Source organism: Gallinula chloropus (genome assembly GCF_964237585.1).
Source record: "Gallinula chloropus genome assembly, chromosome: 11".
Taxonomy (NCBI): domain Eukaryota; kingdom Metazoa; phylum Chordata; class Aves; order Gruiformes; family Rallidae; genus Gallinula; species Gallinula chloropus.
Window position 1 is genome coordinate 6,286,318 of NC_140096.1, and position 19,156 is coordinate 6,305,473.

At 41.3% G+C, this 19,156-nt stretch overlaps 1 protein-coding gene across 1 annotated transcript; it reads left to right on the forward strand.

The window, feature by feature from the left end:
- Positions 1-534: 534 nt before the first annotated feature.
- VSIG1 (V-set and immunoglobulin domain containing 1) lies at positions 535-18,483 on the forward strand (the record flags this gene model as incomplete). The annotated part of the gene is made up of 8 exons (XM_084269218.1): positions 535-583; positions 3,797-3,957; positions 9,521-9,628; positions 13,146-13,344; positions 14,829-14,984; positions 15,660-15,779; positions 16,819-16,945; positions 18,303-18,483. 8 exons carry the CDS (start codon positions 535-537, stop codon positions 18,481-18,483), a joined length of 1,101 nt encoding a protein of 366 aa, XP_084125344.1.
- Between the last annotated feature and the right edge of the window lie 673 nt (positions 18,484-19,156).

Genomic DNA, 19,156 nt, shown 5'->3' on the forward strand with positions numbered 1-19,156 from the left:
AAATTTCAAGGCAGACATGAGTCCCATGTGATCAGTCTTTACAAAACTGTATGAGAAATGTTTTAAAATTAAAATATACCAACAGCATATTATAACCCTGTGAATTCTTTAAAATAAAGAACAGAATTAGCAGGAAATAAAGATTATTTCTTACTCATATTATGCCAACACTGGTAATCAGATTGACTGTTCAGTAGCTCCACAATTACTCTTCTTGTATTTAATGGAAGTACTTATTTAGGCAAATACTACCAGGCCCTGGAGAAGGTGGGAGAATCTGGGCTTCTCTGATTCAAAGGTTTATTATTAACAAAATCCTCCACCACTCACACCTCACAAAATGGTTTCAACTGAACAGTCACACCACTAGTTGGAGAAAGGCACACATGTGATAAAGGAGAATGAAAAAGCTCATTGACGTGTTGATACACAGCTGATAAGGAAAACAAAAGCTTGCTTTAAAAACAGCCCAGTTGAGTTTTAGTTGAAGTCAGAGGCAGCATCTGGTCTCTCTTCTCCCCCAAAGTCAAGAAGATGTTTCCAATGATGCTGAAGATATTTCCAATTCTAGCCACCCTTACAGGTAAGAATAACAAACTGATCCAAATAGCACTGGGATGAAGGAACTTTGAGATAAGAGAGCAGGTGAACCTGGCTGGAAAACTAGGAGAACATTCGAGATTTATTTCAGGATGGAAGGAAAATCATGTCTGTAATGGTATGCCATTTTGAGGACATGACCCAGCTGACCACTGATGAGTAAAGAGTTTTAAAGAACAGGATTTTAGATTTAGTAAATTACTGCTTTGCTCTGCTTCTTCGTGGCTTTAAAGAGCTCTCAGCATTAGAATCTTTCAAGTGTTTCAAGGTTAAGGTTTCTCACAGTCGGCTTTTGTCTCCTCTTGATAACAGTGCTGGGAAATGCTGCCTTGGTCTCACCTAACAAAAATTTTGTGGGGATGCTTAACTTTAAGCATGCAAATAATCCTTTGGATTTCCCTGAAGTGAGGACATAAGACTTTGTGGAATCTAGGAACTATATGGTATATTAAAGATTATATATTATTCATGTTTTGATTACATTTAGTTGTGCTAAGCTTTATTTAATATATATAGAAGCAGAGATTTTAAGTCTAATGCTCCACAAAAATGAACAGCCTCCAAGTCCACTAAAGAAAATTGAAGTTGGTTTCCACATTTTCATTTCAAGATGGAATTATCTGGTTTGGATGCCAGAGAAATACTTTAAGTAGCTCTTGGTGTTTCAATGTTATCTCTCACGCATATAAACCCCACAGATTTTTGCCTTAGAAATTAAAAGTAATTCAATGTAACTACCAATACTTTTGAAATGATGTCCTCTAATTTTAAAGTTCTGGGTTTAAGATGAGCAGTGTGTCCATATTGACTGGGAATTTCTGTAGCAGCTGGGAAAAGATCAGCAACTTGCATTTACTTCATGAGCACTAAAAAGTGCATGGGACTTCATGGGTCCCATGAAGTGGGTGATTCCCAATTAACTGCACTGACCTTCTGTGTACAAGGAAGCAGTCTTACCATAGTATCGATGAGTAAAAGACATGGATCAACTCTTTATAATGAGTTATGGTCCTGTTTACACTAGCATTTTTCATTGAGCTACTTCTTACTCATGCACTTTACATTTAAACTAAGAGGCCTGTATGTATGAAATGGGATTATGAGTCTGAAGCTGCAAACAGTGAACTAAATGCAAAGTAAAACTCCCATTAACTTCTGTGATGAGGGAACAGGCTCTGGCAAGTCCTGCAGTGAAAAGCTCCATCTTACAATTGCTGATGGCTTTAAACAGCCTCGCTGGACAATGGAAGTTTAAATTTTTAATAGACCAAAGCCTATTTCAACTAAATATATTTCTTCAAAATATACAACTTATTGGAAACTAGAATGTTTTGTGGAGTCGTTTCTGCTAAAATTAATTTCTTCTGGAAAAGTCTGTAATAGCCAGGTTCTGTGGCACTCCTGACTCCAAACCCAGAGAATGATAATGGAAATATGTGGAGTAGATGACTGGAAAATGGATGTTTTCAGTAGAGTGATATTGTGTGGAAACACAGTAGCTTTAATCCTGCAAAGAGCAGAAGAGATGCATGTAAATCTGCAAGTATTACTGGGGCAAGAAACTAGCATCCTTTGACCAACTCTTAATTTTTAAAGCTGAGAGCAGTGAATGGAGACATCTATATAGAATATTTCACAGCTTTTATATTAGATCTCTGTAAGGATTTAGCTACTGGGAGCTCACAGGACAAGCAGGACTAGCAGCCAGCACTGAGATTTCCTTTCCCCAAGGCAGGTTTGACACATTTAGGTCAGTCTCCAGCCATTCTTATGAGACTGTCTTCACATATAATGTAAATCTTTCTCCAGTTTAAACCTGCTAGTGCTCATCCTAGCCACCAGCAACATGGAAAGTAGATTATTCCCTCCTTCCTTGCAATGAGCTTTTGCTATTGAAGCCCTCACAAAAGGAGAACACACCCTGGAGAGTTCAGCCTCTAGGTTCAGATAGGTTTGCACATTGTAGCAACTGATGCATCTACAATATTTAGATGGTAAATAAATGAAATTAGTTTATATTTCTTCTTTAAACATTTTTTCTTTCATATTGCTGATACTTTGAGCAAAATACTCCTTTGGAATTAGTCGAGGTTCTGTGTAAGCTCCCAAAATCAGCACCCTAATGTAAGACGCAGCTACTCCACTAAAGTTTTGCCTCTGCCTTTCCTACATGAAGTAAGGAAAATTAATATTATTGTAACATGAAGTTCTCACCCTGCCTATTTTGCATAGAAAGCTCCAAAAGACTAAAGGTTTTCCATTACATTCAAAAGAAATATATTCCCCTTCAGAATATTTACACAGCAGCTTTAAAATAACTCAGAGATCTACCCAAACCCTGACATTCAGGGTTACTTTTTGGAGAGCTCTAGCTTTGCTGCTGTATGTCACCACTGATGGCAACTTACATGGGGGACAGAAAGAGATACATACTGTGACATGGTGCTTGCTTCCTTTCATTAACATGACTGGGGAAGGACTCACAAGTGACTTTTGCTGCATTTCTGCTTTGAGCACAACAGAGAGGGTTGATCAAGCTATCATGGAATTTCTCACAACCCACATCATAAAAGTTTAATTTGATGTTCCCAATGTAAAAGCACTGTAAAAGAACAGCTGCTGCATGTAAGCCCTAAGAAACCTAACCGAAAGAAACAATTAGCAAAAGAGAAGTGGAGAAAGGCTGCTGGGCTCCTGCCTGGGGGAACCCAACAGTGCCACTGAGTCAGAATCCAGGAATGGGAGACAATGCTGTAGGAGATGTTGATCCACAGTAAAGGAGGCCAAACATCTAAAGGTGTAACTGTAAAGAGGGCAAGAAGGGTGCAAAAGAGGGCTAGACACAGCTGTGAATGAGAGTGTGAGGTGCAGGAGAGCACTGCAAGTGCAGAAGAAAGGCTTGGGTTAGCCACAGGCTCTCAGTGAGAAGTCTCTGCAGGTGAGAACTAGTACGTTTTTAGGAACTCTGCTTCTTCAGAATATTATTTGTTTTAAGGGTACAGGTATTGCTTGATAGCTTTCACCCACTCCCAGCTTGTCATCACTAGAATTTCCACACAAAGCCCAAGGGAAACTACTGAAAAGGAGAACAACTAGACATGTCCTACAGGTTTCTTTGATAAGGCGGGGAGCAAGGCACTCCTGCAGAGCTCCCAGGGTCAGCCCTGGCTGATCTCTCCTCACTTACTGTTCACAGGCCACATCAGCGGTGTTGTGGTGACCGTCCCTCAGAAGACAGTGAATGTCACTACAGGTGGAAATGCAACCCTCCTCTGCACATACATGAGTTCTCAACCACTGGGAAATTTCTTTATTCAGTGGAGCTTTTACAGTGCCAAAGAGAGCCAACTGCATACTGTAAGATACTTATTTATTATTAATATGAAATGATATTTAAGGTACCCTTAAGTCCTCAAAGAATCTTGTTATGTTTGATAGTGTTATCCTCACTACTGAAGACAAGGGTGCAATGTAATTTAGGGGCAGAAGCACAAAGTTACTTGGGTTCCTCCTTCCTACTAGCATGCCTGAACTCCTTTAGAAACTTATGAGAAGGTACAAAAGGCATTCAGATGCTCAAACAACTTCATTTCGCACAAGAAGTGAGACGCAAAGACCAGGTGTCCAAAAATCACACAGGCGTCCCAGCCCCCAGGCCAGGTCCCTTTTCTCTTGTCTGGCAGATATTTCCTGCCATTGTGAAGGCTGCTTTCCTGGTGAGATGCCCTTGCCTCTGACAATGCATCCCCCACTTAAGGGTCAAACACTCCACTGCTATCATTGCTATTAGGCCACTCAGAGAGGTGGTTCATGATAGGCTATCGGCATGAAGTCAGCGGTGAGTATTTTGGCAGGACTCTCTAGACTAATGTCATAGCAGGAAATATGCCCCAGCAAATTTGTGTTGCTATTTCACAGCATCCCATGGGTGTCTGTGGCAGCAGAACAATTACAGATCAAAGGCAAATGGTCCCTGCCCTTCCTGAGACCCTGAGAGGCAGCAGAGCCAAACAGCATCTCCCCGCAGGGGCACAGCTAAACTACGTGGTAGGTTGGAGTGTCAGTATCAGGATGGTGAAGGACACCATGTACTATAGAGCTATGTGCTGTCACCACTGCCTGAGCATCTCATGTGGCTGTAACGACCTTGCAGAGCAGCCTGGTCTGCCTGGAAGGAGTCAGGGATGGGATGTGAACTTCCTACACACTATGTACTTGCATTACTGCCCAGGGTTCAGGAGCTATCCATTAAGCTTAATGGATAGGTTTTGGTGGGGAAATCTCACTCCCAGCATAATGTGCAGTGTGTGAGTCCCTCAGTTCAATCTTGAGCAATCAGCAACACCTTCCTCTATAAGAAGATACACTGATTGGAAGATGACTTATTAATTTCTTCCATACCCTGGTGTTGGGTTTGTGTCTGTTACACAGTTTATCCCTTTCCCTTCCCATTGTTTTTATCCTGTTCCTAACCTTTTTTTTTTCTTCCCCTAAAAGTTCAATCCTCCTTCCTGGTGTGCACCTCAGAGCTGCTGTCAAGAGATTTGACTTAGAGTGTCACAGTCCACACTGATGATACTCTTGTCATGTTCACCAGTTTCCTAATACTGTCAGGAGATTTGCCAGTGCTGATAGTTGCACCTTGTATTTGGTTTGTCAATTATAGCAGACTTAGCCTGTAATTTCCAGAATGTACAGTATGTAACATTTGGCATTTAACAGCAATAGCTAGTATGTAAGAAATATCAATCTACTGTAAGACAGAACTGCTCACCCTCCTGCAGCATATCACAGCCATTGAGAAAGACTGTATCAGTGCCAAGCACAAACACTGGGCCCATCCCAAATTCTGACTCTGAATGCCAGACCAACACCTTGCCTAATTGTATGACTAGCTGATAGTCATCATTTGCTTTTTCAAGTCAAGACTATTTTATTAAATGAAGAATTATTCATGGAAGGGTGGTAGCTGTGGGTTTCCTAAGTAAGCTGCATATACAATATATTACAATCTTGATCCAGTGAATTACATCATAAATATTAATCACTTGCTCAGGTGGGAAGTACAGCACTGCAACAAGATCAAGCCCATCTTCTCCAAATTTGGTTAGAGTCTCTCAGTTGGATTTGCATCAAATTTTCCATATCACAAGACAAGTAATGCAATACATTTTCTGTTCAACCCAGAGAAACCTGGGTTGCAAGGGGTTTAGATGGAGAAACAGACAGTTTCAAGAGATCCAGGAGGGGAAAACCATTTGTAAACTGCAAGCAATGATAAGAAAATACCCCCTGGGGATTACAATCATAAAATACTGTGGGTGGTTCAGAATATGCTCAATGAGAACTAACTGATGTGAGGCTACTAAATGTCAGGGAAACCTGATGGATCAATCCCTCCCAGCTTCTGCAGCTCCCACTGCAGGCAATGGGAAAGCTGTGCCTGTAAGAAAGTGGGAAAATGTGCATCTGATTTTCTCCCTGTCTGAAACTAATTTCATGGTGAATTCACTTTCACCCCACAACACACATGCATTCGGAATGGATGACTTGCATTTTCATTAAATAAAGTCTGTTCAGTCTGGGAAGGCCAAGGGTCAGTGACTAAGCCTGTTCTCCTTGAACAAGGAGGTAAAACTCCCCTTCACTGCAGCACCAGTTATCCTTGGCTCAGGAAGGCTCAGAGGATACCCTCTGCTCCTCTGAGCCTGCTGCTGTGCTGGGAGGGAGCACATACGTGAAGAGGGGCAGGACTGGGCACTGCTTTTCGTAAAATACGTTTAGCAACCCATTCCATCCTGTGTTACTTGACTCTCTACCATTTTACTACAACATGGCAGTTGCTTACCATTCTGGACTTATTCACAATACAATGAATCATGGTAATGCAAACCCAGGGAAGAAAGGACTGTGACTGCTTGTGGAAAATCAGGGTTAAGAAATTACACAACACAGCTGAACATGAAATTGGATTTTTCACTCCTCTGAACCCACAGCACTACAAGGTTACTATTTCTATCCCAGGCTGATGACTTCTGAGTTTCAGAAAGGACAGTGTCTGAAACCAGGCATGGTTTTCTCCTACAAGTTTAAACAAAAAGTCATCTCTCTTTCTACAACCCTGGCTTTGCCTTGGCTGCTTGGCATGTAGCTCAAGTTAAGTTTCACATTCTGTTCCATGTAGGAAATACGTGCCTGGCTATGGAGGAGATTGCCAGCTTTGGTTTCATTGTTTGGATTCAAAAATACAAAAATTCAAGTAAAAAATGTATTTGGTATTTTGGTAAAATGACAAAGCCAACTGGATTGAACAGAATGGCACCATACCTTACTGAATACCAGAAGAGTAGCTTGCATCTTAAAATTATTTAATTGTAGAAGATATTTAGAGTCTTCCAAATGTCAGAAACAAACAAATACGCATTTCCCTGTAAGTTGCATGTATTGCCCCTCAAAATGTTTGTTGAAAATTCTGGCTTCATTTAAAATTTGCCATTTTTTTCAGTAATAAAATGGTAACATTTTCAACTTCCAATTTTTAAACCAGAAAATTTCTGCCAAATATTTTGAAGAGACTTACAATTTTAATAGAAAAAGAAGAAAAAAACATCTTCCTATCCTACCTACTACCATTTTAAATATTCCTGATATGTTACTAAATGTTAGTTGTCTTGATGACCCTCTTACTCACATGGCTGGTATATCTGCAGTAAGTTTAAGCAGGGGGGAAGTTCTCCATAACTGTGGGCGGGGGGATGGAATCTTGTTTCTAGTAAATAATGTTTATTTACATAATAGGGAATATGGCCCTTTCTCTCTACAGTAGTAGCAAGTAAGAGAGCAAACTGTAAACCCTTAGAATCAATTAAGGCAAAATTATGCCATTAAGATGCTTTTGGCTTGAAGCAGTAAGGAACGTGAGCTTTAAATTACTAGATGTTAAGACATAATAAAACATAATAAGCACAGAGGCCATAGGTCCTGTCAGTATTTTATCCTGCCACTTACATCACTGATTTTGCAGTGTTTTGAGCTCAGGTACAGTCCTGCCTGAGTGAAATTAGTAAGATCAGCATCAGGATTGGTGCCAGTGTTAATTTAACGACCCAGAGTATTCAGCAACAGATTTTTACCGTGCTTCAAGGTGAGGCAGTGCTATTTGTTACTTTGCAGACCTGCTGCAGATCTGCCTCCCAGTACTGGTTTTGTGAGGCTGGCTGGTGTCTTTTGCTGTTTGTTCTGGTGTTTTCGTATCCTGTCCCATGTTGCCCCCCCAAAGATGCTGGTGCAGGTGCTTGACAGTTAAAAGTCATGGCAGTTACACTAGAGAGGATGGAATACCACAAACAGGCTGTTCACAGGCAGTATGACGAAAAGGGAGGCAGCAAACAGTGGAATGGCAGGTGTTTGCTGTGCTGTTTTGAAGAGAGGGTGCAGCTATATATAGTGTGCCAATATAGATCTCTCTACTAATTGGGGAGCTTAACTCAGATCTTTTCCTGAGATGTTCCTCCAGTGGAAGTAATTCTCCCCCCCCCCCATTTGAACTAAATAATGTAAATATAAACGTTTTCTCCTTGCCATTTACCCCTTAACCACGTCTTTTCAATGATAAATTTAATTTTTAAATAATAACTCCTACCCAGGGATCTTGAGAACTTGCCAGCATTGAACTGCCTCTATTTTACATATAGGCAAATGCTACTTATTCAGCTCTCCCAAGGTAACAAAGCACATCACAGCCTGGCCTGGTTCATAAAGTAACATCTCAACTCCCGCTAAGATCTACATCTGTGCTTCATTTCATGCTCTGAGTCACTCAGCTGGCCTCAGTGTAAAGCCCCTAAGTAAATGTTTGAAAGACTGTAGCCTGCTGTTGACTCTGCACAGGCGAGGCTACAGCCTTGGGAAGCTAAATACAGCTCCTGAGCCCAGCCAGGGCCACACCTTGAGCCTCCAGCCCTGGCCACCCACACTTAAAGTGAAATTATCGGAGACGCTGTGTGGCTCCCCAAGATATGCCCAGGGCAGAATTCTTGGTGGAAATTGTAAATTCACTAGATGAGTAAAGGACATGAATGACTGCTACTTGTAAGAGGAACTGAGTTACTGATGGACTTCTCATGAAAATGTTCCTTAAAAAAAAAAGTGAGCTTGAAATATTTGCAGTGACATTGTCACTGCTTTGGTAAAATTACTGATGGGAAAGTGTTGGCAGCATTTAACAGCAATAATATCTTCCATTCATTTCATATATTGGCTTTCACCCTGCCAGAGCCCTGTATTTTTCTGATACCTGAACTACTGAGAAAGTATCACTTAGTGAATAAGGGGAAGGAGGGTTTGGCTTTCTGTAAGCCATATGGAAGAGGAAGATGGCACTGTTCCCTGACAAGGAGTCTTGTCACATCCTTGTGCCCAGCCTTGCAGGCCTGATGAGTCACGTTGTAAAACCTTCACCGGAGTGAACATGCTTCTGTCACATTGTTCAGGAACAGGGGGACAGGGTGGTGGACCCCAAGGAAGAAGAGAGATGCATGAAGAGTGGGATGTGCACAACTGTGTCTGCTCTGTTCACCCTGAAACCCTGAGTTCAGATTACCAGCAGTGCCAAGGCCAGCCCAACTCTGCTGCCCAGCACAAAGCAAAGCCACAGGAATGGGCACTGCGAGAGCCAGGGGCCAGCCAGCCCTGGAACTGTGGGGTTCCCCTAAAAATTACTGAAAGAACTAAATAAGACTCTATTGCATCTCACTGTTTACAAGGGCTTGAGACATCCACAAAATACGCTGAACAAGAGGCACCCTGCCCTTGTGACAGCACTGATGGGGAGCTGTGTAGAGAACAGGCTCTTTGATTTTGGGGTAACATTTAAAGTCTCATTTAACTCTCAGATCAGCACATTTTTACTCAAATACAGCATTCCCCGTGTCACGGTATTCTGAGTATGGATGAAAAGTCAGTCAGTCATTGTCAAAAGATGGTGTATGTGACAGATGCACGGGGAAGATGTAGCTGGAGACACAAGGTAAGAACAAAATACCCACAGACCTATGGGAAAGAGGAACTAAATAGCTTCTACTAGATTCATGCTACCCTGAGACCTGTTATGATGTTCTGGATGAAAATCTTAAAACTGGCACATGACTGAGATAAGCAGAATCAGATGCATCCCTCAGAATTTTTAACTCACCTCATTTTTTATTGTGTATTCTGCTATCATAATGAGTTTGGATGTAGCTGTTGGGTTCCCCCCCCCACCCCCCCCAGCTATTCTTAGGTGGCTGAACTAGCACCTACAGGAATATTGCACCCAAAGGATATCTGAAGGGAATGTCCACATATTAGGAGCCTCTGGGATGAACATGAACATGTCTGAAGAGCCCAAACTTTAGGCTACATACTTACACAGCCAAAACCAAACCAACACAAAAATCATCTCCTTGCTAGAGTATAACAACATTTTGAGATGAGATGGATACAGAGGAACACTAAACTGACTGCTGTCTTCCTCCCAGCTGTCAGCTCAACATCCCACTCCAAACTCTGACTGCAGTGGGATTCCTGTCTCACCATGAAGTATAGGGTACAAGCCAGTGTAAATTGAGGTCTAGTAATAACTGCTGAAAAGCAGTTACACCAAATGCACTGAGAGAACATGTTTGTGCTCAATGCACTGTAGAAATTATTTGCTAATAGTTCAGCCACAAGAATGATACTGTGAGAACATGAAAGAGCTGCTCCTCAAAATTATTTTGCACCAGTTAAAGCTGCTGAATGATTAATCCTCTAAAGGCTTCTGACTATTCCTTTCTTCTACCAATGTGCAATTGTGACAAGAGGCTTCTAGTCATTAACATCCTCAATTACTCATGCAAAAACCCCAGTAATGCAGGGCATAATATCCCTACTACAGGCTGGCAGATCAGTTTTGACAAAAAATTGTGCCCAGATGCAGATGCATGACACACATCAAAGAAACCAATACACACATGAGCATTTGCTTTCTTATCTAGCTGAATTCAGAATCTGAGCCTTGGGCTTTAACTAACACATTGAGTGTGTGGCATTTGTTCTCTAATTAGATGGTAAGATGCTTAAGGGAGTGATGAACACTTTTTCCCTTGTTATTTTAGAAATTCTGCCTGTACTCAGAATTCAAAGAGAGATGATGATCTCAAACCAGTAAAGTTGCATTTATTGGTGAGAAAGAGACTTTTTGAGTATATTGTTTAAAATGGACTATGAATTCACGGCCAATTAACTGAAACACATTCCTCTTAAATGAAATTTCCTGTGTACACAATCCAGTCATACCTCTGGGACAAGATATACACTCAGTAATTAATCACAACATTACTCAGCCATTTTGGTGTGTACCACCTTCCTTCAGGCAATAGACTCCAGAGCAAGTGAGATAAGCATGGTACAGGAGCAGAACAGGGAACAGGCAGGAGCCTGCAGAGAACTGAATGCCTTTCCTTGAGATGTTCCACTACCTTTATGTTCACAGTTGGAAAAAAACAACTCAGAAAGACTGTTTAAAATCCATGAAGAGAACAAATATTCTCTGCTGTGTTGGCACCTGGCTGAGATTTAACAGTGTACACAAAATCTGTTCCCTGCATGCATTCATACAGGAAGAGAGAACACAGGGGATTAATTTTTCAGCGTATTGTATCTCTCTGAGGCAGACTGAGTAGAATTTAGCCCCTTTTTACAATAATCAGGGCTTTTAGTAGGATGTAATGGGCCTCTGCCTGTCCTGTTGTACTGCTGCAAGTCACAACTGCTTCATTTAAGTCATGGTACAACTTAATTTCACAGTAATGTGAAGAGATGATGGCAACTCTCTCCCTACCCTACTCAAACAGATCCAGTTGATCAAAAGGAGATGCAAATCCAGCCCATCACTCCTGAGATCTATACAGGAATGTCAGCTTAAGAGGAGCTTGAAGTCTGAAGTCACAGTACTTGTAGCTTTGGGCTCTTACAAGGAACAGTGTATAACACTGTTGTTGCTCATACTCAGACAAACGTAGATGAGACAAGTGAGGCCAGTATGGTTTTGCAGTTACAGTTTTTTGGTGAGAGATTTGCTTAAATCAAACACCCTATTTTGAACACTCTCCTTCCTTGGGGAATACAAAAGTGCACATCCAGACTCCAGTTTTGCAACAGAGGTCCATCTCTAGACATTTGCAAAGCACAAAGCCAGTTCTAAGATGGTGTTGCATGCAAACAATGGAAACTAGAGAGTCTATGCAGCAGGATTTCTAACCTAGTCTACCCCTCTGGACACTGGACCTCTTGAGCTTCCTCACTGCAACACCAGTTTTCCACATGTTGGCAAGGCAATAATGTAGCTTTGGTACTCAGAGCCCTGCATCAATTGTACCTGGTGTTTGTAATTCTGGGGCAGGGAGAGATAAAGTCCGACTGGAAAGTAGGTAAAGTTGCACTTGAGATGGGGCCAAGCTGCAGTGCCAGAGCTGCTGGTGCTGTGTAGTCTGACCTTCATTTCAAAGCCTTGTCATTGCAGAAGCCCGCAGTGCTTTGGCAGTTTTGGGGTGTACCTCACCTTAAGCTAATAAAGGTTTTCAGATAACGTTGCTTAATGACTTTAGTGAACACCGTATCAGGGTGGATAAACAGAATTAAGGATAAATATTCTTAATTCAAAATACAATCAGTTGATCTGCAGAGGAAAGTAAATTATACTTCTTTCCTGGGGATCTGTAGTGTCCCTAAAGGCAAACTTTGACCAAAAGGAAATTTTGATACTAGTCAGGTGTGAATGGCATTTCACATGAGTTTGTGAAGCACTGAGGCCAACAGGGATTTCTGACTTCCAGCTATGGTATAAATTTAAAAAACCAAGATGGTTCATGATATTGTCACTGATCCCTATTACACAAACAAGAAGAACAGGATGGTTGCTCTAATTTATAATTCTGCTGGTGTTCTCATATTGCATTTTTATTGCTTCCAAATTTACTGCCAATGGATTAGGTGCCTTGTTGGCTTAGACCTCTGTCATGTGGACTCACTTCAGTTCTCTGTTAGCTTCTGCATTTGGAAAGCTCTGCAGCTATACACTTCTTGCAATGACAGGTCCATCCTTGTCACAATCATCCACTGAGATGCTTATTAATACCACAAATTATCAGTGCTTCAATTAGTACCCCGAGTCATTGTGCATGACTGCATTTTTTTCACAGAACTGTCATAAGATAGTCAATGGTCTCACCTTTGTTTTTGCAACCACATCAGTCTGTGACTGAAGTATTCACAAAGAACTACCTACTGTCCATTTAAAAAAAATGCCCTTTCTGAAAAACTCATCTTTTAAGAACCACCAGAAATGTATATATCCAAATGTACCACACTTTCACCTCTGCTTTCTCAGGGGATCAGGGGAGGGGGCAAGAAAGGGGCAGGGGAATTGCTTGGCTTAATCAGAAATCAACTATATTCCAGTTATGAGTAACAAAGCGGCAGTAAGATCTCTTCTTATTAAACTAACAATTGATTCTTTATCACAGATCTATTATTATTCAGGAGGCCAGTCTTACTCCTATGGAGAGTTTAAGAACAGGATAACAGCTGCAACAGGTCAGGGGAATGCATCAATAACGATCTCCAACATGCAGCCCTCAGACACGGGTTCCTACACCTGCGAAGTTTTCAGCCCGCAGGGTGATGATGGGCAGAGTCAAAAATCCGTGATCGTCAGCGTGCTGGGTAAGTGCCTCTCCCCCCCCTCTCTATTGCCGTATTGTACTTTTCTTCCCCGATTATGAAACGCTGAAGTCACGGCTCAGAATACGTAGGACCAGAGGGAATATCAGAACTGTGATGAACAAGGCCCGCGCTGCAGAGAAAGGGCGCTCTGATGCACTGACGCAGCTCTTTGCCCAGGCTGTGGAGCAGGCAGGGCCTGGGCTGCCCTCTAGCTTCCACACACCGCAGGCCGAGGCCGCTCCGCAGCTACCCTTGCGTGACCCGCAGTAAAACGGGCCCGCGAACGGCCTTCAGATTCACTCTGTGCCCTCAAAAGCCACCTAATGTAAGCAGGAAAGCGGGGAGCTGGAATTACCTGGCTTCGCTATTTCCATGTGAGAAAACTGATACTAACTTAGGTTAAAATAAAAAGCCCTTTTAGCTAAGAGGGAAAACTTCCCTCTGAAGCCATTACTTGCAGGATAAACCAGGCCTGGCAAAGATCAACATTTTACTAGCTTGGGTAGAAGCAGTGCAAAGGAAGAAAGCAGTAATTCAACCATGAACAGGCAGGACAGACAGGATGAAAAGCAGTGGAATGAGATATTCTGGTTCCTAATAGGATAAAAGTTTGTGCTAACCCCATCTAATCATTGATTTCATATTGAGAATTCATACCTTGTCAGAGTAAGAGAGTCATATAAGAGAAATTATGTTGGAATCAGATTCTATCTGCCAGGATATATGTAAACTCAGTCTGTGAAAAATCAAAGTACCATTGGTAATTCTCATCTGAAATCCCCCCACACATCCCAAAAGTAAATCTTGGAGCAGTCAAACTGGAGATGTACTTTTCAAATGAATAGCAAGAAAGCTTGTTCATTTACAGGCTGTGTTCATTCCTGAAATAGTTCCACTGACAGTACCCTACAAAGATCCACAACAGCACATCTAAGGTAGGAAATGAAAAATAATCTAAGTAATAGATTCAGTCAGAATCTTCTCCTGTGTGCAAAGTGAGGAAATGTTATCAAAACAGACATATTTTAAACAGAACTACAGTTAACATATTTCCTCTGCGACTGCAATATACTGAGGAATCGGGCCTTGAATCTCTCCCTTTATGTGAAAAAGTTCCTGCTGTGTCCCTAGAGAAAACACACCATTCTGCCACATAGCAGCACCAGTATGATGAATAGTGATTGGCCTATTATAAATAATTGATAGTCTTAATCTCAACACCTCCATAATAATATTTAGTATGCAAATTGTAGAAAAGATAATAAAAATGTATCCTAAGCCTTGTACATATATTTACTCATTTACGTTACTCAGATCCTCATGGGAGAGCCTTTAGCCCGATCTATAAGCAAGACTCTGCTCTCAGATGGAAATCTGTAGGCGGGATTCATTTCTTTACTTAGAGCAGCACAATACCAGAGCTCGAGTGGATGCTTGCAGCCCAGGGTGTGAACTCACAATGTGTTCTCCTCATTATTTTACAGTCAAACCATCACAACCTTTCTGTAAAATTGAAGGAACGCCTGAAAAAGGACATCTAATCTACCTCTTATGCAAAAGCGAAGGAGGATTGCCTCGCCCTACCTACCACTGGTACAAAGTACATGAGAACACCCTCAAGCCTGTGACTGAACAATTTAGTACGTAACTACAGGACTACCATACTGTGGTCAAGGTCCACAGTACCAGCCATTTCAAAGACTCTGTATCACATAGGGTAGTTAAAATTTATGCTCCTTCAGATGGTCAATGCCACAAAATCCCATTTTTACTTATTCAAATCGACTGACAGCTGTCACAAATGCAGGATGAGTTTTCTATTTATTATAATAAAAATTGTGTGGCATGGTAAAGTCTTGTCTATACCATTACTTTGTTAAAATGGGAGAAATGTTTATGCCTTTACATCTCCTTTCTCTTGGAATAATGAGTGAATTTATACTCAGAGTAAGTTCAGTTAATTTGTCATTCAGGTGCTAAGACACCACCCCCCCCCCCCCCCCCCAAAAATCTTCAGTCCCTGTTACACTGTCATTTGTGAAGTTACAGTGACAGCAGTGTCAGTGCGGGTAAAACATCAGACAGACTGACTGATTTGCTGAGTGAGGGCCTACTCTCCTCTTCTAATACATTCCTGCACAATCAGCATTTCCCCAGAAGGTAAATGGTTTTTATTTAAAGCATAAAAACCCACCCAAACGAATAATTGGACAACCCTGTTTCTAATATCTTAATAGTTTGTGTTACCAACTAAAGAAAACTGCTTGCCTCTGCTGTACACATCGGGTAACCTGTACCTGCTCTGTCTGTCACAGATCCAAACACTGGCATTCTTTACATTGGCAATCTCACCACCTTTGAAACTGGCTATTACCGGTGTGTAGCCAGCAATGTCCTGGGGAACAGTACCTGTGAGCTTGACCTGACTGCACACCGTAAGTTTAATGCATGAAGTAATCACCTATTTGATGTATGACATGCAGAGTTTCCAGAAAAATGCTGTGATGATTTTAAAGTCTAGATTTTTTTTTTTTTTTTTTTTAAGTAATAACAGAATGGACTTAGGTGAGCTCTGGAGTTTTTAACCAGGCATGCCCAGAATTTACACTCATTTAACATCTCCAGTTGAATTTCCCATGGGACAGGAACTGAACAGGGCTCTGACTGCAGAACCGTTACTGAGAACTGAGAGACTGGGACATTTATTCCAGAGCAATTCCAGAGCAGTTTCTTCCAGCCAGTAGTCCAAGTGAGGGCCCCCCTGCTCCAGAACTTAGAACCATTGATGATGAAATGTGGTAGTACAAGGACTGGGGCACTGGAGATGTGACTACTAGCTAAAATTACTGCAGTCATGGAAAAATACCTTACCCAACTGTTCTTAAGCAGTGGCCAACCATATCTGCATGCCCATTTTTCACATAACCAGTAACCCTGAACAAGAGCCAAGCATATGTTGTATATCCAGCTACAAGGGATGTCCCTGAAATGGTCACTCCATTATTCAGCGGTCTATAATACGAGAATCGCAGGTCAGAGCTAGAAGATGTACTTAGGTGAAAACAGAAGGGTTTGGGTGCTTGCAAATGATCAGAGCATACATTTTACATCTCAGCTGAAAGACACAAGATAAAGGCAACCCGAATTTCAGAATTTGTTTGCAAGGACTGAAGAGCAAAGGCTTTCAACCACTGCCAGTGTTCATATCTGAATGTTTCCCTTAGCCAGGCATAAACATGGGGTTTATTGGAGTAGGTAGCTAACTACTAGAGAGGAGGCTGCAAAGGTCATAAAAGCACAGTTCTCTCTCCTAGAGAATCTTTGGCCTCCCTCCTGGAAATACAGCTGTCAGGCAGCTTTCTAGTTCTTGGAATCCAATGCCCCCTTTCTGCTAAAGGTTCATCCAATAAATTTCCATGGGATTTTGCTGTAACACTTTTTAAAAAGTCAAGTAATCTTTTCTTTACTTTCCAGACACAGACAGTGGTATGGTTGCTGGAGCATTAATTGGAGCAATTCTGATAGCTGTTATCATTTGCATTATCGTCTGGGTCTTAATCAAGAAAGCAAAGGCTAAGAAGGCATCGATTAATGAGATGCAGTAAGTTTCTCTTTGTTTCATTTTTTCTATAAAGCACTGCTAATAATCCAGAGCTAAAGTAAAACACAATTACTCTAAACATTTTTGAAGGGCAAAAAGGTTTTGAGAAAACTTCCAGAGCAAGAATATTTTGTGTGACTCTGAAGCTGTTGCTCTTCTAACAGAAGTTGCCATTACCCTCTTGCCTACCTTTGTAGGCAGCTATCACTTAGCAGTATCTAAAATAGTAGTGGCAAGTTGGAAAAATAGTTTTGGATATTTAAAAGTTAATCATAACTGTTAATGGCAGGTGGAGGAAGTGAAAAAACAAAGAGCAGTTAAAGCTTGCCTCAGCAAGTTTACTGGAATTATGTGTTACTGGATTTAAACACAGAGGGTTCAGTTCAATGCTATTTGAAATTACGGGACACACACTTGGGATACTCTGAGGCATCTCAAATGGCAGGAGACATGCAGTTTGAGCAACAGAACAGAACTCAGAGTGTCCACTTTGATCCTGTTCTGGAAATGTCTTTTCCTCTGTGCTCTGGCTGCTCATTTTTCCCTTAATTGCCAAATGTTCAGAATAGGGATAATCTCTTATGCTATACAGACAGTATGTAGCCCCATGATGTTAAATAAATACAGGTATCTGAGGCCAGAACTAAAGTATTATGTCATCTGTAGGGTTCCTTGTAGATCATGACTTCCTCATGCCAAATTCTGCAAATCCAGACCAGCAGCCAGCCACTCATATGCCTGGTTTGTGCTCTGAACTGATACAGCATTAACACTGAATTTTGTGCTTGGAACCTAACAAACTTTACTGCATTGAATGAACCCCCTCTCATCTGACATTTTTTACCTGCTAGTGCTAAAAAATTGGGAGTTGGTTTATTATTGTTTTGAGAAGATAAATAAAATTCATACCTGTTACTAAAAATATTTTTCTAGATTTTGGCCTTTTCATAGCCCTTTTCTGAACACACTCTACTTTCAATGCACCTCAACAGGATACCAGATCTGCATGGGATTTCTCAGAAAGCTCACACCAAGCCTGTTTGGCTATCCCTTCCTAGTTTGCCAGCCCTTGGTTTCTCATTCTGCTTTCCTGGCCTAGAATTTACACATTTAAACTTTTTATTCTTTATTACTTAAACCAGTGATGCCGATCAGTCTTGTTACCTAACACAGCATTGCTTTCTCTGTCTTAGCAGCAGGGATACTGTTTCCTTCTCACCTGTTCTTGGAACAGTCATAATTATATAGGCATTACTGTTTAGCCAACAAAACTACAAAGGGTCATTCTTTTGAAAGACTCTAGTGTAGAATGGATTTCAACACATGAAATCACAATCCTCATCCTGTCTTCCTGCAGAGAAATGTCTCAGAAACAATCCAATGCAGAATATGTTCAGGTACCTAATGATGAAAACCTTCCTGAGACCACAGCTCCATCAAGCAATGCGACAAATGAATACCCTAGTGTTGATGAAACAGCTGCCTCTGGAACACCTGAAAATGAGAAGCCAACAATGGAAAAAGAAGAAATAGCCTAGGGTTTTACTACAGCATTCCTTGCCAGCTTTGGATCCCTTTATACAAAAATTGTCGCTGAATTAACACAGAAGCATGACTAAAACTTTAATGGGCATTTGTATTGTGAACCACTGGGCTGGATATTGAAAAGGGTCTGTTACACATGCACTCTGTGAACAGCAGAAGATTTAGCCTTTCAATTTAACCAAATGTACTTTATTATGTAGTTATACCATGCATCCATGTCAACAGCCAGGCAAGGAGTGCTCTCTTGGAAGGAGAAAAGGGAACTGAAGCATACACACACTGATTGCTGGCTGCCTCTTTTCTCTGGGCCTTGTTTCTAAGGTTAAGCAAACTCAGTTCTTCAAATTGGGCAAAGATTCCTACTTTCAGGAGACCTCAAGGACCAGAGGGCTCAGGTGAAGACCAACACACAGCCTCAGCAGCTCCCTTCTGAACTACATGAGGCAGATACTGACAGGAGACACTTAAGTCTTTTATAAGCTCTAATGTTCATAAATCCTTTAGGGACTGTTCCTAGCCTGTAAACATTAGTTACAGGCAACAGCCGTCTTTAAAAGAGATAAAAGGATAAATCTGTGCTAAAAGTTTCAGGTGACCACAAAAAAAAAAAAAAAAAAAATGGCTGCATTTAGAGGATATAAGGCATGAAGCATAGTTAAGATTCAG